Raw genomic sequence first — 22,214 nt, 5'->3', positions numbered from 1 at the left:
AACCCAAGCCTGTTTCTGGCTAACAGCATGAGTCCTACCTGTGTACTTTTGTTCGAAAATTTGAAATAACGGTTTGAATTTCTACTCAGTTCAATACTCTCCACTAATGGTATTTTTTCGTTTTTCAATGTCGAATCAAAATTTAGGGGATTTGAGGTTTATAACGCATGGCAATGAGAAACATGGGAGAGCCACTAAGGAGTTTTCAATGGGGACAAATTTATGGTGGAGGAAACAAGTATTTCGGGAACTTAGATTTTCGTTATAAGAAGTCCATATTGACTCGAAGAATTTATTCCCAGTTTGACTCTGACAGGCTATCTCCTGGAATTGAGAATAAATTCCTCGTTTAAGCAGTCTTGGGTATAATGTCTTGATAGGAGAATTCAATCGGTACTAAACGTCGACCGTCATGGAACCAGCTGCTAAGAGATATCCGTTCTCTCGGGCAAGTTCAACGAAACAGGATGGGGACGTAATAAAGTATATAAAGGTCTAAACTCGTGGAGTATCAGATATTTTTGGCCAAATTTTCCGGTCCACTTTTTGCGAATTTGCGTCAGAGTATTTTATCGAGATTAAGGGAATATCCCAGACCATACGCTCTGCAAGAGCTTTCTGAGAGATTCTCACGCTCATGTCAGACACTGGATCATTTCATGAACCAACGACGCAACATCGAATGAAGACTCAGGGTTTTGATAAATGTTAAAGCTCTTTAAAAAAATTAAGACCTTTTTTTATCACTTTACAATGTCGAAAGCTACCTGGAGGTCATAAAAGTCGGAGTCGTAGGGATGCGCTATTTATTGGTAAGAGTTGGGAATATTTATTGGAATATTGTCCTCACCTCTATATCAAACCTTTGTCCAACTAAAATTCGTCGTTCAAGTGTCATACCCAGAGGGTATTATAAATTATACTCATACTTTTGGGATAACAATGTACTTCTGCAAGATAAAAAATGATGACATGTCACATTAAGGAATGTTATTTCGTAATATTTCGTCACTATCTGCCATTATATTGCTTATGACTATATCATGATGACACCCGCTTCGAACCGTTTGACGTTTATCAGGCTACAAATGTCATAAACTATTAAACTCCTGGCTTTTCGAGTATATAAGCATGTACTTTTAGAAAAATTGATATAAATTTATCGCAGCGTTGAACAAAATAAACTAAAAATGAAGCGGTTAATGTTACTTTTGTTTGTTTCTTCTTGTGCGTCCAGCTATGCCGTTCAGCTGGAAAGTCAGATAAATAACGAGGAATTCCCTAGAACTGACGAATTAAACAATAATTCAGGTAATTAATTGCATTTTTATTCAGATAATTGATTCCAATTTTCATTCCTCTAAAAATTCTGTAATTCCAGACTATGGATTCGCACAAGTGAGATTTCCCAAGAGGGCCAAACGGGATCTTAATACAGACGAATTCTTTGTTAATATAAACATCGATGGTGAAGATACTCGTCTGAACTTAACGCTCACTGAAAAAATCCTCATGAACAATGAGACTCCGGTGTGGAATGCCGCACGCAATGATTCTACTGAAGAAATTGAGTATACATTATATGACGAGGTACTATCAATTCGGAAATTCTACTATCAGTGCTCATCAGAAGAATGAATAAAGAAATTGATTAAACTATTGATGTGCCCCTAGATAATGGAGCAAATAGGGGACTTCGATTTTTATCAAGACTACGTCAATCGGGCTGCAATCGTTGTTTTCCATGACGACAATTCCATTGTACGTTACTAGAAAATATTTTCTTTCATTTTCGTCTTTATGGCGACATTTACGTCACTATAATATTGTATATGCAAGATAACATTGGGAATTCCTGTCGAATTATAGGAGGGCTGGGTGAACTATTATCGCTTCGAAGAAATGCCGACGGCTTCCATGACTCCGGAGACTGTGGAGCACATTTATGATAAGAAATATCTCTTGAAAAAGTATGCCTCATTCAATCATTCGCAGCTTTTGGGTAATGCCTTGTACCATTCTAATTAAAAAAAAACCTTTCCTGTATTTATAAGACCAAGTACAGCCCTCTCTATTCACATGCAGGGACAAACGACTTGCAGAATATCAAGGTTGACCATGCTAATGGCACCCGTACTCCTCCTGAATTTGTTTATCCTCAAATATTGATTCAGCTAAATCCTGAAAATCCTATGTAAGTCGAAACAATAGGGAATAGCCAAAAACGCTTGCTACAAAGGATCCGTAATTTATAATAATTTATTCCGCTGCTTCCCATCAGGAAAAATGAAACGAAAACCCTGAGGCGAATGATAGCCTACTGGAATGCCGTTGATATGCTCTTCAATGTCCTGGAGAATCCTAAAATCAAAATCAATGTTGCTGGTATCATCATTCCTAGGGTAAGACAAGTCTTAATACTTTGTTATCGTCCCTGGAAATAAATTGCAATGTTGTTTCCATCAGGATAACTATTCGGATCCATGGATCACCTCCCATAAATTCCTCAGAAGGAAAGATGATCTGGTTGTAGATCCAAATGAAGCCCTGGAGGCCCTAGGCCAGCACTTTTCTAAGCTCCGTCAACAATTTCCAGATTATAACTATGATTTTCTGTTCAGCTTTACCGCGTAGGATTTTTTATCATATTCTAATGAAATATTGCTCCTTCCGTCACTCAATGATAAATCGTTGGAACTTTCTGAAATTTCAGCGATACAATGGATCAGGATATATTAGGTAATTACAGCTGCTACTATCATGTTCTATTATTCATAGAATCCTTTGGATAAAGTAACACGGAAATTTCAGGAATAACACGGTTCAATGTTTCTTGCTGGGATCGACAATCGCGCATTGCAATTGTGAACATTAACACGATTTATTCTGCGAGCGCTCACGAACTCGGACATATGTAAGTATTTCTGAGTCATTTAAACTGAAATGGATATCATAGTGATTTGTAATTTGTATATAGATTCTCGACTGAACATGATTATGGACTTCGGGGTTGTGCACGGGCACCTGGAATTATGAGCCATATTGATAAAACTAGACTTGAATTTCTCACTTGGTCGGTCTGCTCTAGAGACAACATTGCTGGGTACTTCAGGTCAGTCATTACATCTGATGAAATACTTGCCAAAACTTAATTTTGAAATTAATGTATTCAAACATTTATATTTGTATTCACATTGATAATATGATTGAAATATTTGTTTCTGCTGTGTTTAATAACTCAACCGATACTTTTGAATCAGGAGGTTCGATTCCCAGTGTCTCGATAATTGTCCTTCAACAATTAAAAATTGTAAGCGTCAGTTGACCAGGGCTAGAAACATCTGCCTTATGTCCAGGCATCAGTACTCCCGTCAGGTACATAAGAATTCATTAATTATTTAGTCGCAGTCAGTCTTGTAAGATGATACTAACTGAAGTGTTTTTTAGAAGCTGGATTGTGCAAAAGGTGTGAAATGCCGATCTTTAGATCCTTCGGGTCCCACAGATATTTTTATTCCAGTTCCAGATTGTACCATAGCAAGGAGAAATAGCACAGGGCATCCTAAATCAGTGAGTAATTATTCATTAGCGACCTGCATGCAGTGTCGTACAGATTACATTTTAAAGTTATATTTTTTGTTGCTTTCAGGTTTGTGTCAATAATCGAAAAATGTTATATAGGTTGGCTGACGATTACTGTCATATTTAAGAATAACTTTAAATTGGTAATGAATTTTGTGTTGTGTTAAATGATACGAGGCAATTAAGCAAAGATAACAAATAAAAAAATGGAAATACAAAATAAATTTTATTTTATTTTAATTAATTCTGTTGTATTTATCTTTCGTTTTAGATTTTTTCAAAATTTCCCAAGTAAAAGTGTACAAAATGTAAATGGCTTCAATTGAGAAGAAAGAATTATATTGATTTCAATCGCGTAATGTATTATAGTGCGCAGTGTGGTGGAAATTTCAGCGTTATATCTTCTGTATTCCGCAATATTCATCAGCATTTTCTTGACAGCTTTCGACAGGATTCAATCATGCTTGCATTATCTGATAGTATAAAATCCCGAGGATATCGTAATGGAGCGGCACAACTGTCTTGATACCGTTTGAGAAAGGATCGCAAGGTTTAATCGAAGTTTCAACAGAAGTATAAAATATTCCACATCTTATTATTTCATAGAAGATTATTTGAAGGAAGGAGCAGGTAATTAAGCCGAGGTAATACATCAATTTGTGTGGAAATCATGGAGAGTTAATTGAATCTAATAAGTGCAATTATAAATAATTTAATTTCCAGGAGCATGAAGCCCTCAATTAAAAACATGAATTCCATTTTCTTTGTGATACTTCTGGTAATCATAGTAGATTCAACGCTCGGTACCATTGACGATGCTGATCGCGAACTGATGACAGCGAATTTTCCATACGGGAGAGGCGTGGTATTACCTTGAGAGATTACATTGAGAGAATAACGTAGTATTACACTGAAAGAAAAAGGAACCAGTTCTCAAACCAGTCTTGCTTGGGCCAAAAAAATTACTAGTTGAAAATTATGGTAGAAATAATAATTTAATTCCAATTCGAAAGTTTTCAATATGATTAATCACAATTTCACAGCTTGAGAAAATCATTTTTTCTCTCAGTCCGTCAAAATTGTTTCTACACTCATTATTAGTTACTCAATAACAAAATATACCTCAGGACAATGAGCTACAACTAGCGAGGATACTCTACCTACTACCTCAGCGTGGAATCATGTGTCATCCAAAACGCAATTCGGAGATCATCAATTCACTCCTAGGGCTGCCGAAGAACATGAACAATGCAGGGAAATAAGATGAAGAATTATTCTTAACGTAGTTTTGGATTATAAAAGCATTACTGTGGAGTGTTGCACAAAAATATATTTATCTCGGCTGCACCAATTAGAGCTTTCACTCGTTGTATTATTGTAATCCAAAAAGATACGAAATTTCGTCTATCAAATCAATTAAAAAATCTCATTGATGTATCATGGAAGTATTCTAGATAAATAAACCCGAATAATGTGAAAATTCCCGTCATTGTATTTAATTATGACATACACCTCTGACGTCATTATTTGAAGAGATGGATTACGGATTCCTACAGCCATTCATAACGAGACGTGCAATGCTTTTATTTGTCATATAAATATAAATAATAAATAATAAATAGTCCATGGAAATGAATTGAAGTAAACACAACATTTTTAAGTCCTCAAAACTTTATTCACTTAAAAAATTATCATTTTTATATTGTTCTATACAAAATTGAGTGTATAATTGGCTACCGTAGTTCCTCAAAGGAGAATCCTTCACAATTAAAACTTACAATACGCTTCCATTCACACAAAATGCAACACTAGATGATATTCTTAAAACACTCAGAATTTCAGATGAAAACCCCCTCCTACAGGTGGAGGTCTCCCCCCGTCGAGGAGTCCCATGTGGAATCCCCCAGAAGAATTGATGTCAGCTTCATCGCCATCCCCAAGCTGTTTGTACTCCCTACCTCCACTAGGCGGTTTCGGCGATGCATTGGCCGTCCTCGCACCTAGTTCAGACTTGGCAGGCCATGTTGGGAACATATCCGGATTTATGGCAAGTGGAGCTTCAGTGAAATAGCCATGTTTAACCGCATCCTCCGCAGTCAGTCTCTGAGCTGGGTCGTACGTCAACAATTTATTCAACAGCTCCATCCCCTGGTCCTTCAAGAACATGTGGAATCGCTGCCTCAGGTTGTTCACTGGATAGTGTCCAAAAGTGATCTTCTGGACCATCGGCAATTTGCTGTATCCTGGCCACATCCTGTCACTGGGTGTTCCCAACTCCTTGAAAATTCTGTTCAACTGATCGATTTCTGATTTACCAGGAAACAGTGCTTCCATTCTCACCAATTCCGCGAATATACAACCAACTGACCACATGTCTATTGGAGTACTGTATTCCTTCCCATTCAGAAGAAGTTCAGGTGCTCTGTACCATAGAGTCACCACCACTGGAGTGTACTGCCTCAGGGGGGAACCATATTCCCTCGCCAGCCCGAAATCCCCAACCTTGAGAATGCCTCGATGACTCAACAATAAGTTGGATGTCTTGAGATCCCGATGAAGTATCCAGTTGTCATGCAGATGCGCTACTGCACGCAACAACTGCTGCATGAGGCACTTTACCTCCCCAGGAATGAAAACTTGTTTCTTCTGCTTCATAGTCTCCATCAAGGACTTCAAGTCGTGTTCCACATAATCCATGACAATGAATATCTTGTCCATATTGCTGCCAACTACAATCTCTCGGACGGTAACGATATTCGGATGTTGGGCCTTGAGAAGAGTATTTATCTCCCTCAGACTCGTGATGGGAAAGCCCTCCTTTTCCTTCTCCATCTTCAATCGCTTCAGAGCAACGATCTCCTCAGTTCGTTTGTCACGAGCTCTGTAGACTACTCCGTATGTTCCTTCCTCGATTCTGTTAAGACACTGAAACTCCTCAACACTTCTGCAGCCTTGGATGGCAGGAAGGTATGGCGGTAGCTCTGGGACAATTTCTTTCTTCACCTCCTCCTCTTCCTCCTCTGGTTTCACTCCGTTCGACTCAACTCGACCTGGGGAGTCACCGTCCGAGTGATCGGATTTGGCAAGACGATCCACTGATAAGGGACTGGCATTGTTATAGTCTGAACCATCGTTGGAGTCCTCTTTTGAACCGTGAGCTGAGTCGTTTGACTCTTCCTCATCCTCTGAAGTGGAACTCGTGGAGTCAGACGTGTGATGGTCTGACGAACGCTCGTTTCCACTGTGGCGGTCTTCGGAAGAATGTCTTGGAGACCTGACGCAAGTAAAAAAACAAGATTTGATTAGCTTTATTCATTGAAACATTTGAAAAAGAGTTGACTGCAACATTGTAATATCTACAGAAGAGAATACTCACTTCGGAGATTTCGATTGTTCATCATCAGTTTCACTTCGACTTTCATCAGACAAGTCCACAACAGATTGATCAGGATCAGGTTCAGGACTGTGGACCCGCTTTTCCCCTCGCTTTAATCTTCGTTCCTCCAGTTCTAACCTCGCCCTTTCCCGTCTTGCGGCCTTTTCGCGATCAGCTTCCAGCAGCCTGCGACAAGAATCCGATAACGGAAAGATTAGAATTCAATCAATCGAGTGAATATAATTTTAGTCTCTATAAAGAGATCATTAGCACTCCGTTGAGGACAAAAAATTCTATATGATTAAAAATTCAGTAGCTTCGCGACATTTGAAAAATCATCACAACTGCCCATATTACCCTATTTGCTCATGTACCTTTCTTTCCGAAGTTCCTGTTCTGTCATTTCTTTGGGATCTTTCAGAATGATTGGGTGATCAGTAATGTCCATGGGCTCCTCTTCATCCTGCCCAAGATCCATTGGCTCCCGCAACTGTTTCTCCCTCTCCTCCCTCTCCCTCTCAATTTTCTCCCTGTCCCTGGTCCTCTCATGCTTGTGATTCCTCTTGTGTCTCTTCTCCCTTTCCACACGTTCTATCAACTCGGATTCCGAGTACTGCTCGTCAATAAACGTGTGCCTTCGCTCCTCTACTCGAATCTCACGACGATCACGACTGTCCTCAGTCACGATACGACTCTCCCGACTTTCAATCCTCAGCTCGCGTCTGTCTCTTGTCTCCTCAATACGCAATTCGCGTCGTGATTCGGATTTGTACTCCCGAATATCCCGAGGATCGTCACGTCTCTCACGACGTTTATCCAGCAATCTTGAAATGAAGGTCCTTTTGGTGAGTATTATTAGTAAGTTTTTTGATAAAAATACATATACAAATGTAACTAGGTAGACGAAAATTAAATATAACTATTACAATCACCGCTGCGATTTTGGAAAGAATATTTTATGGGGCTGGGGTCCCAGATTAGTGAAGACAAATTATATCTCACCTAGTTCGCAGATCTTCGAGTACACGATCTCCAGTAGTACGATCTTTTCTCTCATGTCTAGAAGACTCTCCATCCCTGGAGTGGGCCTCCAAGCTCCTGTCAAGTCTCTCGGCCCGATCTCTGTCCCTTTTGGAATTTTCCAGACGGTCGGATCTGTCTAGGGACTCTATCCCATGCCTTCGATGTCTGTGTTTATCTCTGTACCTAAATTTTGAAATAAGAGTGATTGAAGTTATGCTCTATTCATGTATTTGACTAATCTAAACTCACTAGACACATATTTTATATTTTTAATGGAAAGAATATCGGTTACGTACCTTTCTTCTCGGTCATGATGACGAGATTTTCGTTCTTTATCCTCACGTCTGTCACGTCTGTCACTGTGCTTCTCTCTACGACGTGAGGAGCTTGATTTGTGGAGGGCAACTGTTGCTTGAGGGGGTTTTATGTCCAGGGAATCCGCGGTGTCTGCGCCCTCCTCCTCAGAGAAACTGATGAGAATTTCAAGAGTTAGTTATTCGTTCATTAATTACAAGGAAATTCGTGGTAATTATCCTCAGAATTTTTTGAAAATGAGGATAAGACCGGTGAATGAAATATTTGGAGGTCACATAACCTCAAAATCATTCCAATCGTTGCTTACCTAAAATCATCCATGATTTCGGAGAATTGCGTGACACTAATTATTTGGATATAACTGGAAGAGAATACTTATCAACAATCGTGTGAACTAATTTTTCATTGATGAACAGAGAGTTTGTTTATTCTAAGCACTGAAACTGTCTCCCAACTATTTTCGATGCACTCTAAACACACATTAACAGATATACTAAAGTCAGCATCAGTTTTAACATCGGGTATAACCCGAAGTCTCCCCTCCCTTCTTCGCGCATGCGTAATTTCAGGATATTACTGCGTTACCAACATGAAGGGAGAAGGGAGGGGAGACTTCGGGTTATACCCGATGTTAAAACTTATGCTGAGATTAGTATACTAAAAGCTACTAGGTTGGCCAACGAGGATTGAATTGACTGAAGATCTTCATCTTTGGGTAGATATTGCGTGTGGCGCCCTACCTCTTTTGGGGTGAGGTACTACGATGCCATTGGCGAACTGTTTGCAGCGCTAGGGTGAGGCAAGTAAGTGAAGCTCAACTTATCGACGGATTTTCCCGGGAGACATGACGCCTTTGAATCCGTCCACGATTAACCAGAGGGTAAATCTTTGGAATATTACTATCACCAGAAAAATTTAAGTCCAGTACAAAATATATCCCGTAACATATATTTTTATGTTGGCGCGAGGGAGGCAGGACTTTATAATATATGAAAAAGTCCTGTGGAGGAACCAGAGAAAAAGTTCATGGCTTTACTAACTTTACCATATAAATGATTATAAAATGAAATGATCATAAAATCGCTTAGCGTTTTCCGCATGCGGTGATCGATCTAGGATTAGGTACGAAGAAATAAAAAAATATATCGAAATTAGCCAGAGCATTTATTAAATTTCTTAGCAATACATTTAAATGAAAAAAATTACTTCCACAGTTTCTTAATAGACATATTCTTCTCAGAGTCTTTCTGCATAACTTTGGCAACGGCCATTTCGAAATCCTCCTGTGTCACGTGCACCCGACGTTCCCGAAGCGCATACATACCTGCTTCAGTACAAACACCCTGAAAAGAAAAGCCGAGTGACCCTTAGTAACCCCCATAAATTAATCTGCCAAATCATGAAAAGAAAATATCTACCTTAACTTCGGCTCCAGAGGCTCCAGGCATCAATTCTGCAATTTTTCTCAAATTGATTCCCCTCGTTAAATTCATTTTCCGCGAATGGATCTTGAGAATGTCGAGTCTGGCCTCTTCATTTGGTGGGGGGAATTCAATCTTACGATCGATTCTTCCAGGGCGAAGCAAAGCAGGATCCAAAATGTCAATTCTGTTGGTGGCCATGATGACTTTGATATTCTTAGTAGCTTCAAAGCCATCAAGCTGATTCAACAGCTCTAACATAGTTCGCTGTACTTCACTGTCACCCCCAGAGCCCGATTCAATTCTCGAACTACCGATTGAATCGATCTCATCCATGAAAATAATCGAGGGTGCATGCTCTCTAGCCATAACAAACAATTCCCTGACCATTCTCGAACCCTCGCCGATGAATTTTTGAACGAGCTCTGATCCAGATACACGAATGAACGTACATTCTGTGTGATGTGCAACAGCTCGAGCCAGAAGAGTCTTTCCAGTTCCTGGTGGACCATAAAGCAAAACGCCCTTGGGCTGAGCAATACCCAATGCATCGAATAACTCCGGATGTTTCACAGGCAACTCAATCACCTCCTTAATCTCCTTGATTTGCTTATCGAGACCCCCCACCATCTCATAAGTTGAGTCGGGAACTTTTTCTACCATCATGAGCGATACCAGAGGGTCCACTTTGTTAGGGAGGATTTTATGAAGGGTATAACTCTCGTTTCTAAGGGCAACTCGTGAATTTGGAGTGACGTCATTTATGTCGATGTTTTTGTCAATGTCGACGACAAATTTACCTTCGGGATGAACTTTTACGAGAACCTTCTTCTTGTCCATTGGTTTTACAACTTCACCAACATAGGAGCCCTGCTCTTGGAGGAGCTGGAGCTCTTCTCGAAGCATACGGACTGAAAAGAAAAGAGAAATTCTGTCGATTAAAAGTATCACTGATCAAGTTTGCAATTTTAAATTGATAAATTTATTGTTCATATTGCTGACGAATTTCGTTCATAAATGTTTCATTCTAAATTATTTTTCATGTCACATTGAATATATCAAGAAATGATTCTATCTCAGGGAACTTTCATTTGTAAAGGGAAAAAGCAATTACAGCATAAGAACAATAAATAGGCCCATAAAATAATCTGGGCCCAACTGTCATACCTTTAGCATTGAGCTCATTACGTTGTGCTTGTAATCTCCTCAAGTTTTGCCCCTTCTCCGCAACGATAAGCTGCAATTCCTCAATTTTCGTAATATAATACGGCTTGAAACCCTCGCCCTTTGAAAGTTTCTCGTCCACTTCCATCTGAAACAAAAGGGGAGTTCAACCTAACCAAAACCCGTACCCAGAAAATGCACAAATCATTACAATGTAGGTAAATCCTTCTTACCTTGTTGAGCGTCATGATGGGACGCAGATGTTTTATCCCACAATGTCTAAATACTCCAAAAGTCCTCTCGTATTATCGTAATTATTGGGAAATAAGTCTAAAGCAATTGGAAATTGTCTGAATGGTTTCGTAGACTGGAAAAACGCTTGTCACTCTAGTGATTATCTCGCAATGACTAAAGATCCCTAGATCTAGGGAGTGTTACCAACGTCGCTGAATTTCCCTCGTTATATTCAAATCAAATAGCTCGTGAATTACTGTAATGATGAGCTTTAATGACCTTCGCACTTTAACTGATAATAAATATCAAAACTGTGGCTAATGCCCCAGACTCAGTGATTCCCTAACTAGCAATGAATGACGTCGAGGTTTGCGAGGACGAGATTTTCGACGAACAAGTTCCTCTCCTCGGATATCAAAGACGAACTCGTGAGTACCAAAGAAATCACAGTTTGAATAAAATGCTGGAGAAATTTTTAAAAAATTTTACCACTGGACAGACATTTTCGTTTCGGGAATTTAAAAGTACGAGCCATACCTGGGAATTATTACTTCTTTGGATTGTTTAATGACCCTGGTCACTGCGAAACTCACGGAGGGCAGTCGGAAGGGATTACCCAGGCTATTTAGCTATTTAGCCTGTCTGGTAAGGGAGATGAAGTGAAAATTTTTGAAAATTAATTCTTATGGCCTTGATGGGTTTATTGCATTACCTGGAGTAGTCGGCCATTCGGTACAGGGGGGGAGAGGAGGGTATTGTTGAGTTATGCGTCATCTACCTATTGTAATACCGGTACCTCCGGATTACTTACGCCCGGAGACAGTCTCCAGGCTTTGGTAGGAGACAATACAGTTGGCGGGTTAAGGAGAATATTTGGAATGAACCTTTGGTATTTTTCGAAAAGTAAATGATTGGGGAGAGGGAAAAAGTAGGCAGAAAATATCTAAAAATCCATGCAGTTGTAAGGAAAATTCATTCCGTAGAGAAAATCTTTTGGATATTGTGAAAAATATGGGGCGGGCAAATTTAAAATTTTACTGCACCGCATTGGGTGAAGAAAATTCTTTCCTGTCCCAGAAGAAGCCCCAGGGATCCTCAAATGTCTGACGCAATTTTCAGCAATTTTTCATGTTCATTTTTGAAAGATTCAATTGAGATATTATTATGAGGTGGTACTAATGCAGTACTGTTAATTAATAGGAATTTTAAAAATCAACTAATGGTTACTCGGCTTGTTCAAAAGTTTTGCGCAGTTTTTACTTGAACTCTTTTTATTGTTATTTTCCTATAGTCATTTGATAAATTCTACTGGCTATCTTGAGTTGAATACTCTTGAAAAAAAGCGGAGAATATTGCCCTCTAATACTTCGACGCGCAATTATGACACTATACTGATATCCATTGGGTGATTTTTCTTTTCATTTAAATTGTTTTAATTATTTGAAGATTAGACGTCTTTATTTTCACTTAAGATTTGTCGGCAGTAATGATTTTTCAATATTTCCGCAAATTCCTGGGTGTTTATTGCTCTTATTTATGACTACATTACTGAGGAATAGAACAATAAACCGTAAATAATATGTACAAATACCTGAAGTAAGAGATTTAGAAAATAAAAGGTGAGACTTATTTGGGATTCCCCATTTGGAGATTGGACAACGACGCCAAAATGAACGGAATTCAATGACTCTACAATAGAGCCGTTAAAATATTTTTTTAGATAACAAAAATAGAGAACAGTATGGATTCTCCTGAAAGCCCTCAAGTTTTAGTTTTAACAATAAAAAAGAACTGAAAAACCAAAAAAGAAACGCAGAAGAGGAAGAATATGAGAATATGGATTCTGATTAAATTACTCAATAATTAACTTCTTGTTGTGAAAAGCGTTATTAACATTCATTTTTCCTCATTATTATTGATTTTAATATTGATAATAAATAGAAATGGTGCGGATTTACGCGCGTGGACTCAGAATAACAATTCATGACACCATCAAAGCCCAAAATGCGTCAAATGTGCAGTTTAACGACTCTTCCGTCATTTAGCATTCTCACATTTCCCGTAAATTCAAAAATATTGAAAAATATTAAAGTCACTTGACGTTTTACATTTGTAAACTTCCGTAACGCTCTTTCTTATCGCAAAGTGCCCACTAAATGAACACATAATCGAAAAATTCTCACGGCACGTACCATACCACACGTTCATTATTGATAAGTCTATTGCTGGGCGAGGAAAATCAACGAAAAAATTTGGAAAATAAATATTCAAATATTTAAAGTAATTTTGTCAAGTTATTTGAAAGTTTTCTTATAATTGCAACCAAGTGCAGAATATTGGAAAGGTCATAAACTTTCGAGACTTGCCTAAGCATTTTCCATTCAACATTTTGGGGATTTTCGTTGCCAGAAAGTATGAATAGGCGACAGCCGGAAATTTCCGCACAGATATACCTGGACCCCCTCTTCGTCTGAAGGACTGGCTGGATTATCCACTAGTTTGAGGGAGTCCTGTTGAATACTGCAGACGCTCTGCTGACCTCCCCCTTCCTCTTTTGCCCTCACTCTCCTCAGCCCATATATATTTACCTGTTGGCAACTAATTTTCATTAGTCTCTCCGTGATTTTTGATACAGAACTATCCAGTGCATCCCGAGATTTTTCATATTCAGTCACATCAAAGTAAAATCAGTGCAAGTTTAAAGTTGTTTGGCTATAATGGTACCATCGGCGTCTTCAGGTTTTGTGAATTTTTATTTTTGACTTCTCTTTTCATTTTTTACCATTTTATCGACCGTTATCTCAACTATGTACGAGAAAATCTACCGAAAGTTAACACCAAGTAAGTAATTTTTAAATTTAACGGAGACGTTTGAGATTGAGTCGTTGAGGAAGTCTGATAGAGCTCCTGTAGTTGCGAACAGCGTATTTCGCTCAGCACTCAACCGTTTGAAATTAGAATCGAGAAGTAATTACACGGGCAAAATGAAAATTTTGAAGTTATTGCTCGTGGTAGTTCAATTTGATTTTAAGGCGCATTGTGAAATTGAAAATTTTCTCTAATCGTTAATTTCTTTACCGAGTTAATAATTTCGAATGAGAAGTGCTCAAGAAAATGAAGCAAATTTGCCAATAATATTTATTTCAGACAACCAAATACCCAAAATTCCTGTTCAGAATTTTGTTTTAAATTCCCATCAAACAGAATTATATTATTGTTTTTCTTAGACCACCTAGAGTTTATTATTACTTCGGGATGTATTAGTAAATTTATATTTATTGAGATATTTCAAAATTTTATTTTCCGAGACGGGACGTACCCTCCTATGAACCTAATATAGAAACCCCTATTAATTTACAAACAAACGAAGGGACAGACTTTGACCATATTGTGTAAAAACAAATTATCGGTCAGATGAAATATTTCAAAATTCACTCCCAGAAAAATTTTCTATTTTCATAACAAGGATTATTACAATTTAATTTAGAATCACCTGAGAAACGACGAAACGTTTGACCTATCGCTTCACGTAAGTTCGAAAGGTTCATTGCAAGAGGAGTGGGGGGGTTGTTCGAATATTAGGGCGCCATAAGAAATGCCCATTGCCGCACGACCACCACAAACAATTTCGAAAAGTGGGGGGCAGTAGAGGGTTGACGGAAAATTTCCAACTTTCATATTCAAACCATAACAAATTTTCGAAGCCTCTTAAAAGTAAATATAGATAAATAGTTTATTTCCCGCCAAATAAATTCAATGTCCCCTCGTGTCAATTTGTTTCCTTCGGGTACACAATAACGAAATTGATCTTATCTCTGAAGTGATCCAAAAATCGCACAATATCTATCAAATCATCACATAAAAACGATTTGCAGATACAACTGCCATGCTATTATTGATGTCACTCAACCAGGTTAATGAACATTGCATAAGTTGTTTACAGAGTCCTCTCGTTTCGCATTGGTTTCCTGTTCTTCGGTATTTCTAGTATTGAACAATGAACCGAATCAACCGTGATTTTCGCAGTCATTTTTATTCAGAAATAACTCGGTTTCCATAGCAATGAGTCGATACTGTTTTATTATTAAAAAATATTTTTCACAATCAACTTCAGCTAGTTTCGTAGGTTCCGTTGAATCATTCATTAAAGACATTTGAATCGTAATTTATAATCGGAAATGTGGAAATGCCTGCGTAAGTCGCTCCCTCGTAGACTCACTAAATCAAACCTTGCAAATATTGAAAAATGGAATGACTTTTCATCTCCATTTGCAGAATGGATACCATCACGAGTTATCATCTGCATCATGATGTTCACTGCCTGTTGGACGAGCTACATGTGCCGTCTGCAGATGAGCATATTAGCGGTACCCATGATACGAACACTGGGGGATAAGCATGAACTCTCGGGGGCATGTGTTCGCGATGCTGCGGCTCAAGCTAACCGAGAGGGAAGATCGATAATTTTTGATCATATGGAGGATCCTGGGTATTCACACGCGATTTTTCAGAGAGACGCTAATGACACTGTCTTTCCCGGTCTCAATGGTACGAAAATAATTTTTATCAGAGGTCTTGATCATCAATTACGAGTAGAATTTTTTGATCCATTCAGAAAAAGAATTCTTTTATTCTTGAACCAAGTGATCCTTGGATTCAGTGATATTTCTGGTAACGCTTGAGGATAAAAAAATTGAGAGAAGCTCAACTGAATTTTCTTATTTAATTCTGCAGACTTATTGAAAATTCTTTCAGATCTTACGTCCATTTATGAATGGGTAAGATTTATCTGTTATCGAAAAACAACTTCTCAATTTTTGTCAAAGTGGTAGCTCCCTTAATTCATCGGGCGTGCCCCGCTTCCTCCCTCATCATCAATCTCCAAAACATGATGAATGTTTCCAGTTACCTTTAGAGAGGACGAATCAGAGGCACCCCCAGCTTCAGGCGGGATGCATCTGTTCTCCGGTAGGCCTTTTGACTGGACGCCTTTCATCCGTGGCCAACTGATCTCAGCGTACAGCTGGGGTAACGTTCCCGGGAATTTCATCGGCGGTGTTGTGGCCCAAAAATGGGGACCGAGGCGGGCGATCCTCTGGTCATCAATACTTGCCGGTGTTGTGTCCCTGATCAGTCCGATACTTGCTCACTTATCGTGGATAGCTCTCGCTTTATCGCGAGTGGTCATTGGTCTCACTGGAGGCATCACTTTTCCCGCTTGTCATACCCTGGTGGCGAGGTGGGCCCCACCGGACGAAAAAGGACGCTTCGTTTGGACTCTGCAGGGAGGGACTTTTGGCTCTATTTTTCTCTTTGGAATGATTTCGGGAATTGCAGAGAGCATGAACTGGGAGAGTGGATGGTACATTCCGGCTATTATGATGTTTGTGTGGGTTGTTGCTTGGTATCTGTTTGCCTGGGACTCACCTGAGGAACACCCGGGCATCTCTGAGGAAGAGAAGAACTTCATTCTAGAGTAAATATATTTTTTCTTTCGTCATAATTGTTCCAAAAAACTCACCCCTTGTGCCTCCTGCAAGTAAAAATTAATTTTCTTTCCGCGCTTGATAATTAACGGAATAATAACGTTATATGTTATTTTTGCGCAGATCTCAAGCAGGTACTGTTCAAAAACAGAAGCCAAGCTTGAGTGAAACTCCCATTCTGAAGATTATGACATCAATTCCATTCTTATGTTTGATACTCTGTCATTTCGGCAACCTATTCCTGCTATTTTTCTATCAAAATGGCATGATGCTGTACCAGACAAAAGCCCTGGGTTTCCAATTGACAAAAGGTGGAGTTGTTGCTGGACTGCCGTGGGCCAGCCGAGTTCTCTTTGCCTTCTTCTTCGGATGGGCTGGCGATATTATCAAAAGGAAACAGTTTATGTCTGTGACTGCTCTGAGAAAAGTCGCCACTATTTTCTGTAAGACAATTAATTTCCGCCCTCAATTTAAGGTTCCTTAATCAGAGTTTTCATAACTCCCGCAGCTCACTTATTGCCAGGAATCTGCTTGATAATCGTCGGCTACCTCGGCTGCTCCTTCTTCTGGGCAAACGTCTTCCTTGTCCTGGCACTTGGCTTCAATGGAGCCGCTTCAATCTCAAACTTATCGAATAATCAAGATTTATCACCGAATTACGCTGGTTTCTTGTACGGAATAATGAACACCATCGGATGCTTATCGGGGATTATTATTTCACCAGTTGTTGAAGAAGTAGCTGGAAAATACGGCGTAAGTCATGGAAAATTTAAACTATTTGAAAGCTTTGTCATTATTGCTTATCAATGTTTCATTAGCAATCCCAATACCTTAGTACGAGCTTGTACTGTGTTATATAACTATCATAGTACGGCTCCAGTACTGAGAAATTGTGATTGTTTCAATCACTTTTTTGTATTTTTGTTTTAACACATGGATTTTCATGTGCATTACATAACACAAAATCATCGCTTATCAAGTTACATCGCTGCAATTAAAAAGTTTTCCAGTTGAAATGTACTCGACGTTTGGATGGCTAATTATAATTATAGCACATACATCTGGGTACTTTATCGCACATTTAGATGGTTCAGTCAGTAGTAGTTTATCGTTTCTATATGGGATTACAATTATAGTACGACAAGTTACTACGGGGCGGGCCCTCTGCTTCATCGGCTTATCTAATTCCTAAGTAACATTCTCCTTGGATCCTGAGTGCATGTCGTTTCTATATGGAATTTTTATTATAGTACGACTTGTACTCGGGATGGAAGGAGTTACTCATCACGCTTATTTAATCGCCACGCCATTGGGAAAATTTTTTAGGATTATGGGCATCTGTCGCTACTGTGTGGTGCGTAAATATAGTACGATGGTTCATAATCCTGAAAAAATGAATAATCATCTGTGTAGCGACTGAGTAATATAACTTTTATGAATAATTTCGCTGAACTGATGTTATGCTACCACTTGCTCGCATTTTTTGTCTTAGTTTTAGGTCATTACTACACCATTGTCATTGTAGGTAAATAACAAGGGGAAACAATTTTCAATTGCCATGTACTTGAAAAATCAACATAATTTAGTACTCATCACTTCAATTTTCATTTAATTTTCCAGGGAATGTTAAAGCTCTTATTTCAGGCTACTTAGATGTTAGGATTTTTTGTAATAGTGCAAACTTTTTGATCGCTTTTCGCACACTCAACTCATGTTTCAATAATCGTATCATTCCACACTCCTCAGTATTCGTTGTACCTATATGAATTTCCAATTATAGTACGACCAGTACTGGGAATTGTGGAAAATGATCACATCATCGCTTATCAACATGCAACATGGGACAAAATTTAAATAACTCAAGGGACAGGGATTATAATTGTGTTCAAACAGCTACACGAACATTTCATGTATTCATGACCTCAGATCGGTCGGTACAGATCGTTTCTATATGATTTTGGAATTATAGTACGACCTGTACGGGCGGATGTGGCAAATGATCCATCGGTGTTAATACATGTCGACTAATTCATGCCCCAAAAAAATTAAATAAATACTTGTAGTCGTTAAACAAATTCATTTCTTTGCATGGAAGAATTGAAAAAAATTTTTTGTAATGCAGAATCCAATCGAAAAGTGGAGACTTCTCTTCTGGATGGGAGCGACAGTTTGCATCTCTTGCATGGCAATATTTATTGCTGGCGGTAGTGGAAAAGTACAGAGTTGGAACGAATTGAAACCCCGAGAAGAAGGCGAGACCGCCGGTCGCAGATAATAATCCAAATTTTGCAAAGACTCATTGTGATACGACAATTTTCATGAATGAATTTTTTAAGCAATATTTCCTGTATCATTTTTCATGAAAAAAAATACTCATCTCCAAGGCAATGTAGTCCAGGAAGCGTTGAATTACATCAACAAGTTTTACATAACACAATAAGTACAAATGTACAATTATGGTGCAATAATACCTAAGACAGGTGCATGTATGAAGGACAGATGCTCATTCATGTTTTATGAATTTTATTGAAATTCAATTATTAGTTGAAATTCACGAAGAAAAATCGAATGAAATGGAGCCGTTAATCTTCGCCAAGTCAATCCAAAGATTTAAGGGATCAGATTGATTAGCACGATCGGAAGAGACACATATTATGAGCACATTTTCTACCGACGAGTTCAGCATACTCCTTGACTTCTTTCATGTCATCCTTTCCGCTACACATAAGCCGAGTATTGCGAACCTCTCCGTATAATCGTGGACCGCGATAGTACACCCGAACCTGCATGAGAAAAACAAGCAATTATGAATTATTAGGATTGCAGGACATTGTGAGATAGTTTAGATAATTAAATGCGGAGAGAAATCGTAGAAAGAACTGATGATTTTGGAATAATATGTATGAGAATCCGTCCCTTCAAATTGTTCCAGTTATTTTTGTTCATGAAATGCAAAAAATTAGAGCAAACAACGAGACAAATTAATCTCTAGTAATTTGCTGTAATTTTGTTCTGCCTCAAATGACAAATTCTCAATGTTATTAACGGACTTGTGTATTACGTAAATAAATGACCTATTTCATACTCTACAAAATGATTAATTATTGGACAAGAACGTTGCCCGCTTCCAGTTATTTTTTCAGAGGTTTTGTACGATATTTACTTGGTTGATGTCGTCTTCACTGATCACACAATCCGCGTCAAGGGCGTTGATGTCTTCGTTAAGACGTGAGTATTTATCTTTATCCAGTTTTGGTGTGCATTTCTCGATAGGATGCCAGGTGTAGGTCTCAGGACAGAGCAAAAAAGATGGCCTTACTTTAGCTTTGTAGCGCATCTTGGGAATTTCATGGATATAATAGCCCATGTAGTAGTACTTGAGGTCTGGCACTAACGCATGTAATTCTCGAACCAGTCGAACTTCGATTAAAGAGCTAAACAAATATAATATTAATTTTCTATCTGAAAGGGATGAGTCAATGATAAAGGTCTCACTATTTTCCGAATTAATCAACGAGCTTCTAGAAATTCTTAGGGGGTTTCAATTGCAAATTTTGAATAATTATTTTAGACACTTAGAATTATTTCGGGTAGATTTGATTGTTTTTACCTGAAAGTGCCAAGTGAAAGAAATGAATATTCAGGATCATAAAAAAGATAAACGCTGGATACACAGTAGGGCAGGATATCAATAACTCCAACGGCTATCAATTTGTCATTAAGCCGATACTGTTGGTGGAAGGATCCGTACCCCAGTGGTGGACCACCAGCAACTTTCCAGTGCTACAGCCAAGCAATGAATAATAAAAAATATTCAAGTTCAAGTTTATTACTTTGTATAAGGTTTTGACGTTATTTTTTTTATCTAGGATTCGTGACTTATTCTCAATGGTAAGTGAATTATATTTTCATCGATACATCCTACTGTAATTAAGGTACTCACTATCAACGGGCTCTTCCCCAAAAAATTGATGAACGACGCCTTGTCTCGATCCTCAGGTTTATCATGATGCACAGCCTTCTGATATTTCTTAAATAGTTCAACGCTCTCATCCAGAGTCTCCATAAACTCCTCAGACGATACTCTGACTAATTTCAATTCTAACTTATTCTGTCCACCCTCTAAATTCGGTAAAAGCTCCTCAATGGGTCTCGCCCTACTCGGTTTCTTTTTTCTCCTGTAAAAATCTTCGATTTCTGCCAGCGTCTTACCCTGGGCCAGCAGCCGATTTTTCGCCCTCTCAATCCTCATCAGCTTCTTCTTTCTTGGCTGCCCTTCAGGAGCCGGTACTAGTTTCACAATTTGCGGTTGATTTGACTGATTGTCATCCACCATTGGTTGCACTTGAACGCTATCTCTCTTATCGTGTGATCCTCGTTTGATTTTTGATTCTGTGACATTCTCTGGACACTGCGATAATCTTTTCTCGCACGTGGCGGTGACTAACATTGGCTCATCCTGGAAAATGTTCTTTTGGGCACGCGCTGCATACTCTGCAAGCTCTGTTTCTGGGAGATCATCGACGTCTGCATGAAAAATAAAAAAAATAAAAAAATGGGGATAAACTGCAGAATTTTTTAACAAGATCAGTCACAAGCCAGGAAAACTAAAATATATTTTTCTGTTTAATTGTCTGGGTTATTCAATAAAATCGTCCTCAAAATATATTTCTTTCTGACGTCAATCATGAACTTCTGATACTAGTTGACACTTTTTTACTTACCAATTTCAGATAATTGACCGCTATAAGGCTTGTGGTTTCTCCCACTCTCATTCTCCTGAACCTTCCTTTCGCCATCCTTCAAGAATTTCGCCATTCTCTTGATAACTTTTTTCTGTGATTTTGAAACCACAAAGTCCAATGCGTCACATCTGCAAAAATTGGATTTTTCGTTGTGATTATGTTTGCTAAATAATGGTTTGCCATTTGTGAAAAAATATCTCAAATGGTCCGTTGAAAATACTCACTTGATTGTGTACATGGGACAGCACGTCTGGGTGTTGACAGGTTTGTAACAATAACACCCACTCCTCCTCCAGCCCCTATCAATCAAATTCTGGTAGTCCTGGACAGTCAGATAGTGGGCCCACATTCCTAGAATTATTTCCGTTTCTTCTTCTAAATTTTGATAGTGAACAATTAACTGATTTGGAGAATTTTGTCTCACCATGTCGTTCATAACTCCTCAATTTTTTGCAATAGCCACACGAATGCCTTTTTGGCGCACTGTCGTAGTAATATTCAACAATACTGTATGTGTTCGTAGCCATTTCAACTAACTTATTGATCCATTTGCCATGTCATAATTTTTATTGCGGACAAATTCACAAGGTGATTTTTTTACGTTCTCCGCGACATAACAAGAATAATCATAATTCCAAGAGGCTGGAGGGGGATAAATTGGTGTCAGGGATTTTTTAGGATTTCTGTAGTGGTAACTCTGAGAACAAACGCCTCCAATATTTCCATGAGTCGATAAAGTAGGTCGTGATAGCTTTTTCAAGATTTATGATTCAAAAATATGATGGCGCCATTTAATTAAATTTTTGTGACCATTCAGCAGAATTTTATTAATTCGGAAGCAGCTGTTCACATAATTTACGCGATGTTA

General features: G+C 38.5%; 6 protein-coding genes across 14 annotated transcripts; 3 read left to right on the top strand and 3 right to left on the bottom strand.

The window, feature by feature from the left end:
- Window positions 1-1,150: 1,150 nt before the first annotated feature.
- LOC135161591 (venom metalloproteinase 2-like) lies at window positions 1,151-3,791 on the top strand. Its single transcript, XM_064119296.1, has 13 exons — window positions 1,151-1,311; window positions 1,382-1,590; window positions 1,675-1,761; window positions 1,870-2,002; window positions 2,086-2,194; window positions 2,282-2,402; window positions 2,467-2,630; window positions 2,714-2,739; window positions 2,812-2,914; window positions 2,978-3,112; window positions 3,261-3,375; window positions 3,448-3,570; window positions 3,650-3,791. Exons 1-13 carry the CDS (start codon window positions 1,191-1,193, stop codon window positions 3,707-3,709), a joined length of 1,506 nt encoding a protein of 501 aa, XP_063975366.1. The 5' UTR covers window positions 1,151-1,190; the 3' UTR covers window positions 3,710-3,791.
- A 299-nt stretch (window positions 3,792-4,090) lies between these two features.
- Window positions 4,091-5,065, top strand: LOC135161596 (pigment-dispersing hormone peptides). Of its 3 annotated transcripts, none has more exons than XM_064119304.1 (3): window positions 4,091-4,226; window positions 4,306-4,444; window positions 4,710-5,063. In XM_064119304.1, exons 2-3 carry the CDS (start codon window positions 4,310-4,312, stop codon window positions 4,842-4,844), a joined length of 270 nt encoding a protein of 89 aa, XP_063975374.1. In that variant the 5' UTR covers window positions 4,091-4,226; window positions 4,306-4,309; the 3' UTR covers window positions 4,845-5,063. The 3 variants fall into 3 exon arrangements, with proteins under 3 accessions (XP_063975374.1, XP_063975371.1, XP_063975372.1); XM_064119301.1 differs by having other exon boundaries at window positions 4,306-4,447; window positions 4,710-5,059; XM_064119302.1 differs by having other exon boundaries at window positions 4,107-4,212; window positions 4,306-4,447; window positions 4,710-5,065.
- A 170-nt stretch (window positions 5,066-5,235) lies between these two features.
- LOC135161590 (cyclin-dependent kinase 11B-like) lies at window positions 5,236-8,793 on the bottom strand. Of its 2 annotated transcripts, none has more exons than XM_064119294.1 (6): window positions 8,604-8,793; window positions 8,278-8,451; window positions 7,961-8,164; window positions 7,333-7,797; window positions 6,959-7,144; window positions 5,236-6,856 (listed from the first exon to the last, which is right to left on the bottom strand). In XM_064119294.1, the coding sequence occupies exons 1-6, from the start codon at window positions 8,615-8,617 to the stop codon at window positions 5,413-5,415; spliced, it is 2,487 nt and encodes an 828-aa protein (XP_063975364.1). In that variant the 5' UTR covers window positions 8,618-8,793; the 3' UTR covers window positions 5,236-5,412. The 2 variants fall into 2 exon arrangements, with proteins under 2 accessions (XP_063975364.1, XP_063975365.1); XM_064119295.1 differs by having other exon boundaries at window positions 7,333-7,782.
- Window positions 8,794-9,441: 648 nt separating this feature from the next.
- Window positions 9,442-11,284, bottom strand: LOC135161957 (26S proteasome regulatory subunit 8). The gene is made up of 4 exons (XM_064119992.1): window positions 11,115-11,284; window positions 10,885-11,029; window positions 9,715-10,628; window positions 9,442-9,639 (listed from the first exon to the last, which is right to left on the bottom strand). The coding sequence occupies exons 1-4, from the start codon at window positions 11,127-11,129 to the stop codon at window positions 9,499-9,501; spliced, it is 1,215 nt and encodes a 404-aa protein (XP_063976062.1). The 5' UTR covers window positions 11,130-11,284; the 3' UTR covers window positions 9,442-9,498.
- A 147-nt stretch (window positions 11,285-11,431) lies between these two features.
- LOC135161955 (putative inorganic phosphate cotransporter) lies at window positions 11,432-19,695 on the top strand. Of its 3 annotated transcripts, none has more exons than XM_064119985.1 (6): window positions 11,432-11,543; window positions 15,391-15,663; window positions 16,021-16,591; window positions 16,725-17,044; window positions 17,110-17,354; window positions 18,724-19,695. In XM_064119985.1, the coding sequence occupies exons 1-6, from the start codon at window positions 11,468-11,470 to the stop codon at window positions 18,874-18,876; spliced, it is 1,638 nt and encodes a 545-aa protein (XP_063976055.1). In that variant the 5' UTR covers window positions 11,432-11,467; the 3' UTR covers window positions 18,877-19,695. The 3 variants fall into 3 exon arrangements, with proteins under 3 accessions (XP_063976055.1, XP_063976056.1, XP_063976057.1); XM_064119986.1 differs by lacking the exon at window positions 11,432-11,543 and adding an exon at window positions 13,373-13,956; XM_064119987.1 differs by lacking the exon at window positions 11,432-11,543 and adding an exon at window positions 14,312-15,309.
- LOC135161956 (arginyl-tRNA--protein transferase 1) lies at window positions 17,110-21,985 on the bottom strand. 4 transcript variants are annotated; one of them, XM_064119988.1, is made up of 7 exons: window positions 21,771-21,985; window positions 21,571-21,721; window positions 21,326-21,474; window positions 20,545-21,128; window positions 20,212-20,384; window positions 19,765-20,035; window positions 17,110-19,384 (listed from the first exon to the last, which is right to left on the bottom strand). In XM_064119988.1, exons 1-7 carry the CDS (start codon window positions 21,871-21,873, stop codon window positions 19,229-19,231), a joined length of 1,587 nt encoding a protein of 528 aa, XP_063976058.1. In that variant the 5' UTR covers window positions 21,874-21,985; the 3' UTR covers window positions 17,110-19,228. The 4 variants fall into 4 exon arrangements, with proteins under 4 accessions (XP_063976058.1, XP_063976059.1, XP_063976060.1 ...); XM_064119989.1 differs by having other exon boundaries at window positions 21,571-21,715; XM_064119990.1 differs by having other exon boundaries at window positions 21,571-21,697; window positions 21,771-21,984.
- Window positions 21,986-22,214: the final 229 nt, after the last annotated feature.

The sequence above is a fragment of the Diachasmimorpha longicaudata genome, chromosome 4 (assembly GCF_034640455.1).
Source record: "Diachasmimorpha longicaudata isolate KC_UGA_2023 chromosome 4, iyDiaLong2, whole genome shotgun sequence".
Taxonomy (NCBI): Eukaryota; Metazoa; Arthropoda; class Insecta; order Hymenoptera; family Braconidae; genus Diachasmimorpha; species Diachasmimorpha longicaudata.
This window is presented reverse-complemented; position numbering and strand designations above follow the sequence as displayed.

Bases quoted from the DNA above. Each gene is read 5' to 3' on its own strand.
- LOC135161957 (XM_064119992.1), bottom strand. The intron at 10,629-10,884 runs GTATGACAGTTG...TTTTCTTTTCAG, and splicing joins TAATGAGCTCAATGCTAAAG to TCCGTATGCTTCGAGAAGAG. The intron at 9,640-9,714 runs GTAGATATTTTC...TTTTCTTTTCAG, and splicing joins CCTCTGGAGCCGAAGTTAAG to GGTGTTTGTACTGAAGCAGG.
- LOC135161596 (XM_064119302.1), top strand. From the start codon at position 4,310: ATGAAGCCCTCAATTAAAAACATGAATTCCATTTTCTTTGTGATACTT. The intron at 4,448-4,709 runs GTATTACCTTGA...AATATACCTCAG, and splicing joins TTCCATACGGGAGAGGCGTG to GACAATGAGCTACAACTAGC.
- LOC135161591 (XM_064119296.1), top strand. From the start codon at position 1,191: ATGAAGCGGTTAATGTTACTTTTGTTTGTTTCTTCTTGTGCGTCCAGC. The intron at 2,003-2,085 runs GTAATGCCTTGT...ATTCACATGCAG, and splicing joins CAATCATTCGCAGCTTTTGG to GGACAAACGACTTGCAGAAT. The intron at 2,915-2,977 runs GTAAGTATTTCT...ATTTGTATATAG, and splicing joins GCTCACGAACTCGGACATAT to ATTCTCGACTGAACATGATT.
- LOC135161590 (XM_064119294.1), bottom strand. The intron at 8,165-8,277 runs GTACGTAACCGA...TTCAAAATTTAG, and splicing joins CATCATGACCGAGAAGAAAG to GTACAGAGATAAACACAGAC. The intron at 6,857-6,958 runs GTGAGTATTCTC...TACTTGCGTCAG, and splicing joins GAACAATCGAAATCTCCGAA to GTCTCCAAGACATTCTTCCG.
- LOC135161955 (XM_064119985.1), top strand. From the start codon at position 11,468: ATGAATGACGTCGAGGTTTGCGAGGACGAGATTTTCGACGAACAAGTT. The intron at 11,544-15,390 runs GTGAGTACCAAA...CTCCATTTGCAG, and splicing joins CGGATATCAAAGACGAACTC to AATGGATACCATCACGAGTT. The intron at 17,045-17,109 runs GTAAGACAATTA...TAACTCCCGCAG, and splicing joins AAAAGTCGCCACTATTTTCT to CTCACTTATTGCCAGGAATC.
- LOC135161956 (XM_064119988.1), bottom strand. From the start codon at position 21,873: ATGGCTACGAACACATACAGTATTGTTGAATATTACTACGACAGTGCG. The intron at 21,722-21,770 runs GTGAGACAAAAT...ATCAAAATTTAG, and splicing joins GAGGAGTTATGAACGACATG to AAGAAGAAACGGAAATAATT. The intron at 20,385-20,544 runs GTGAGTACCTTA...GCTTGGCTGTAG, and splicing joins TGGGGAAGAGCCCGTTGATA to CACTGGAAAGTTGCTGGTGG.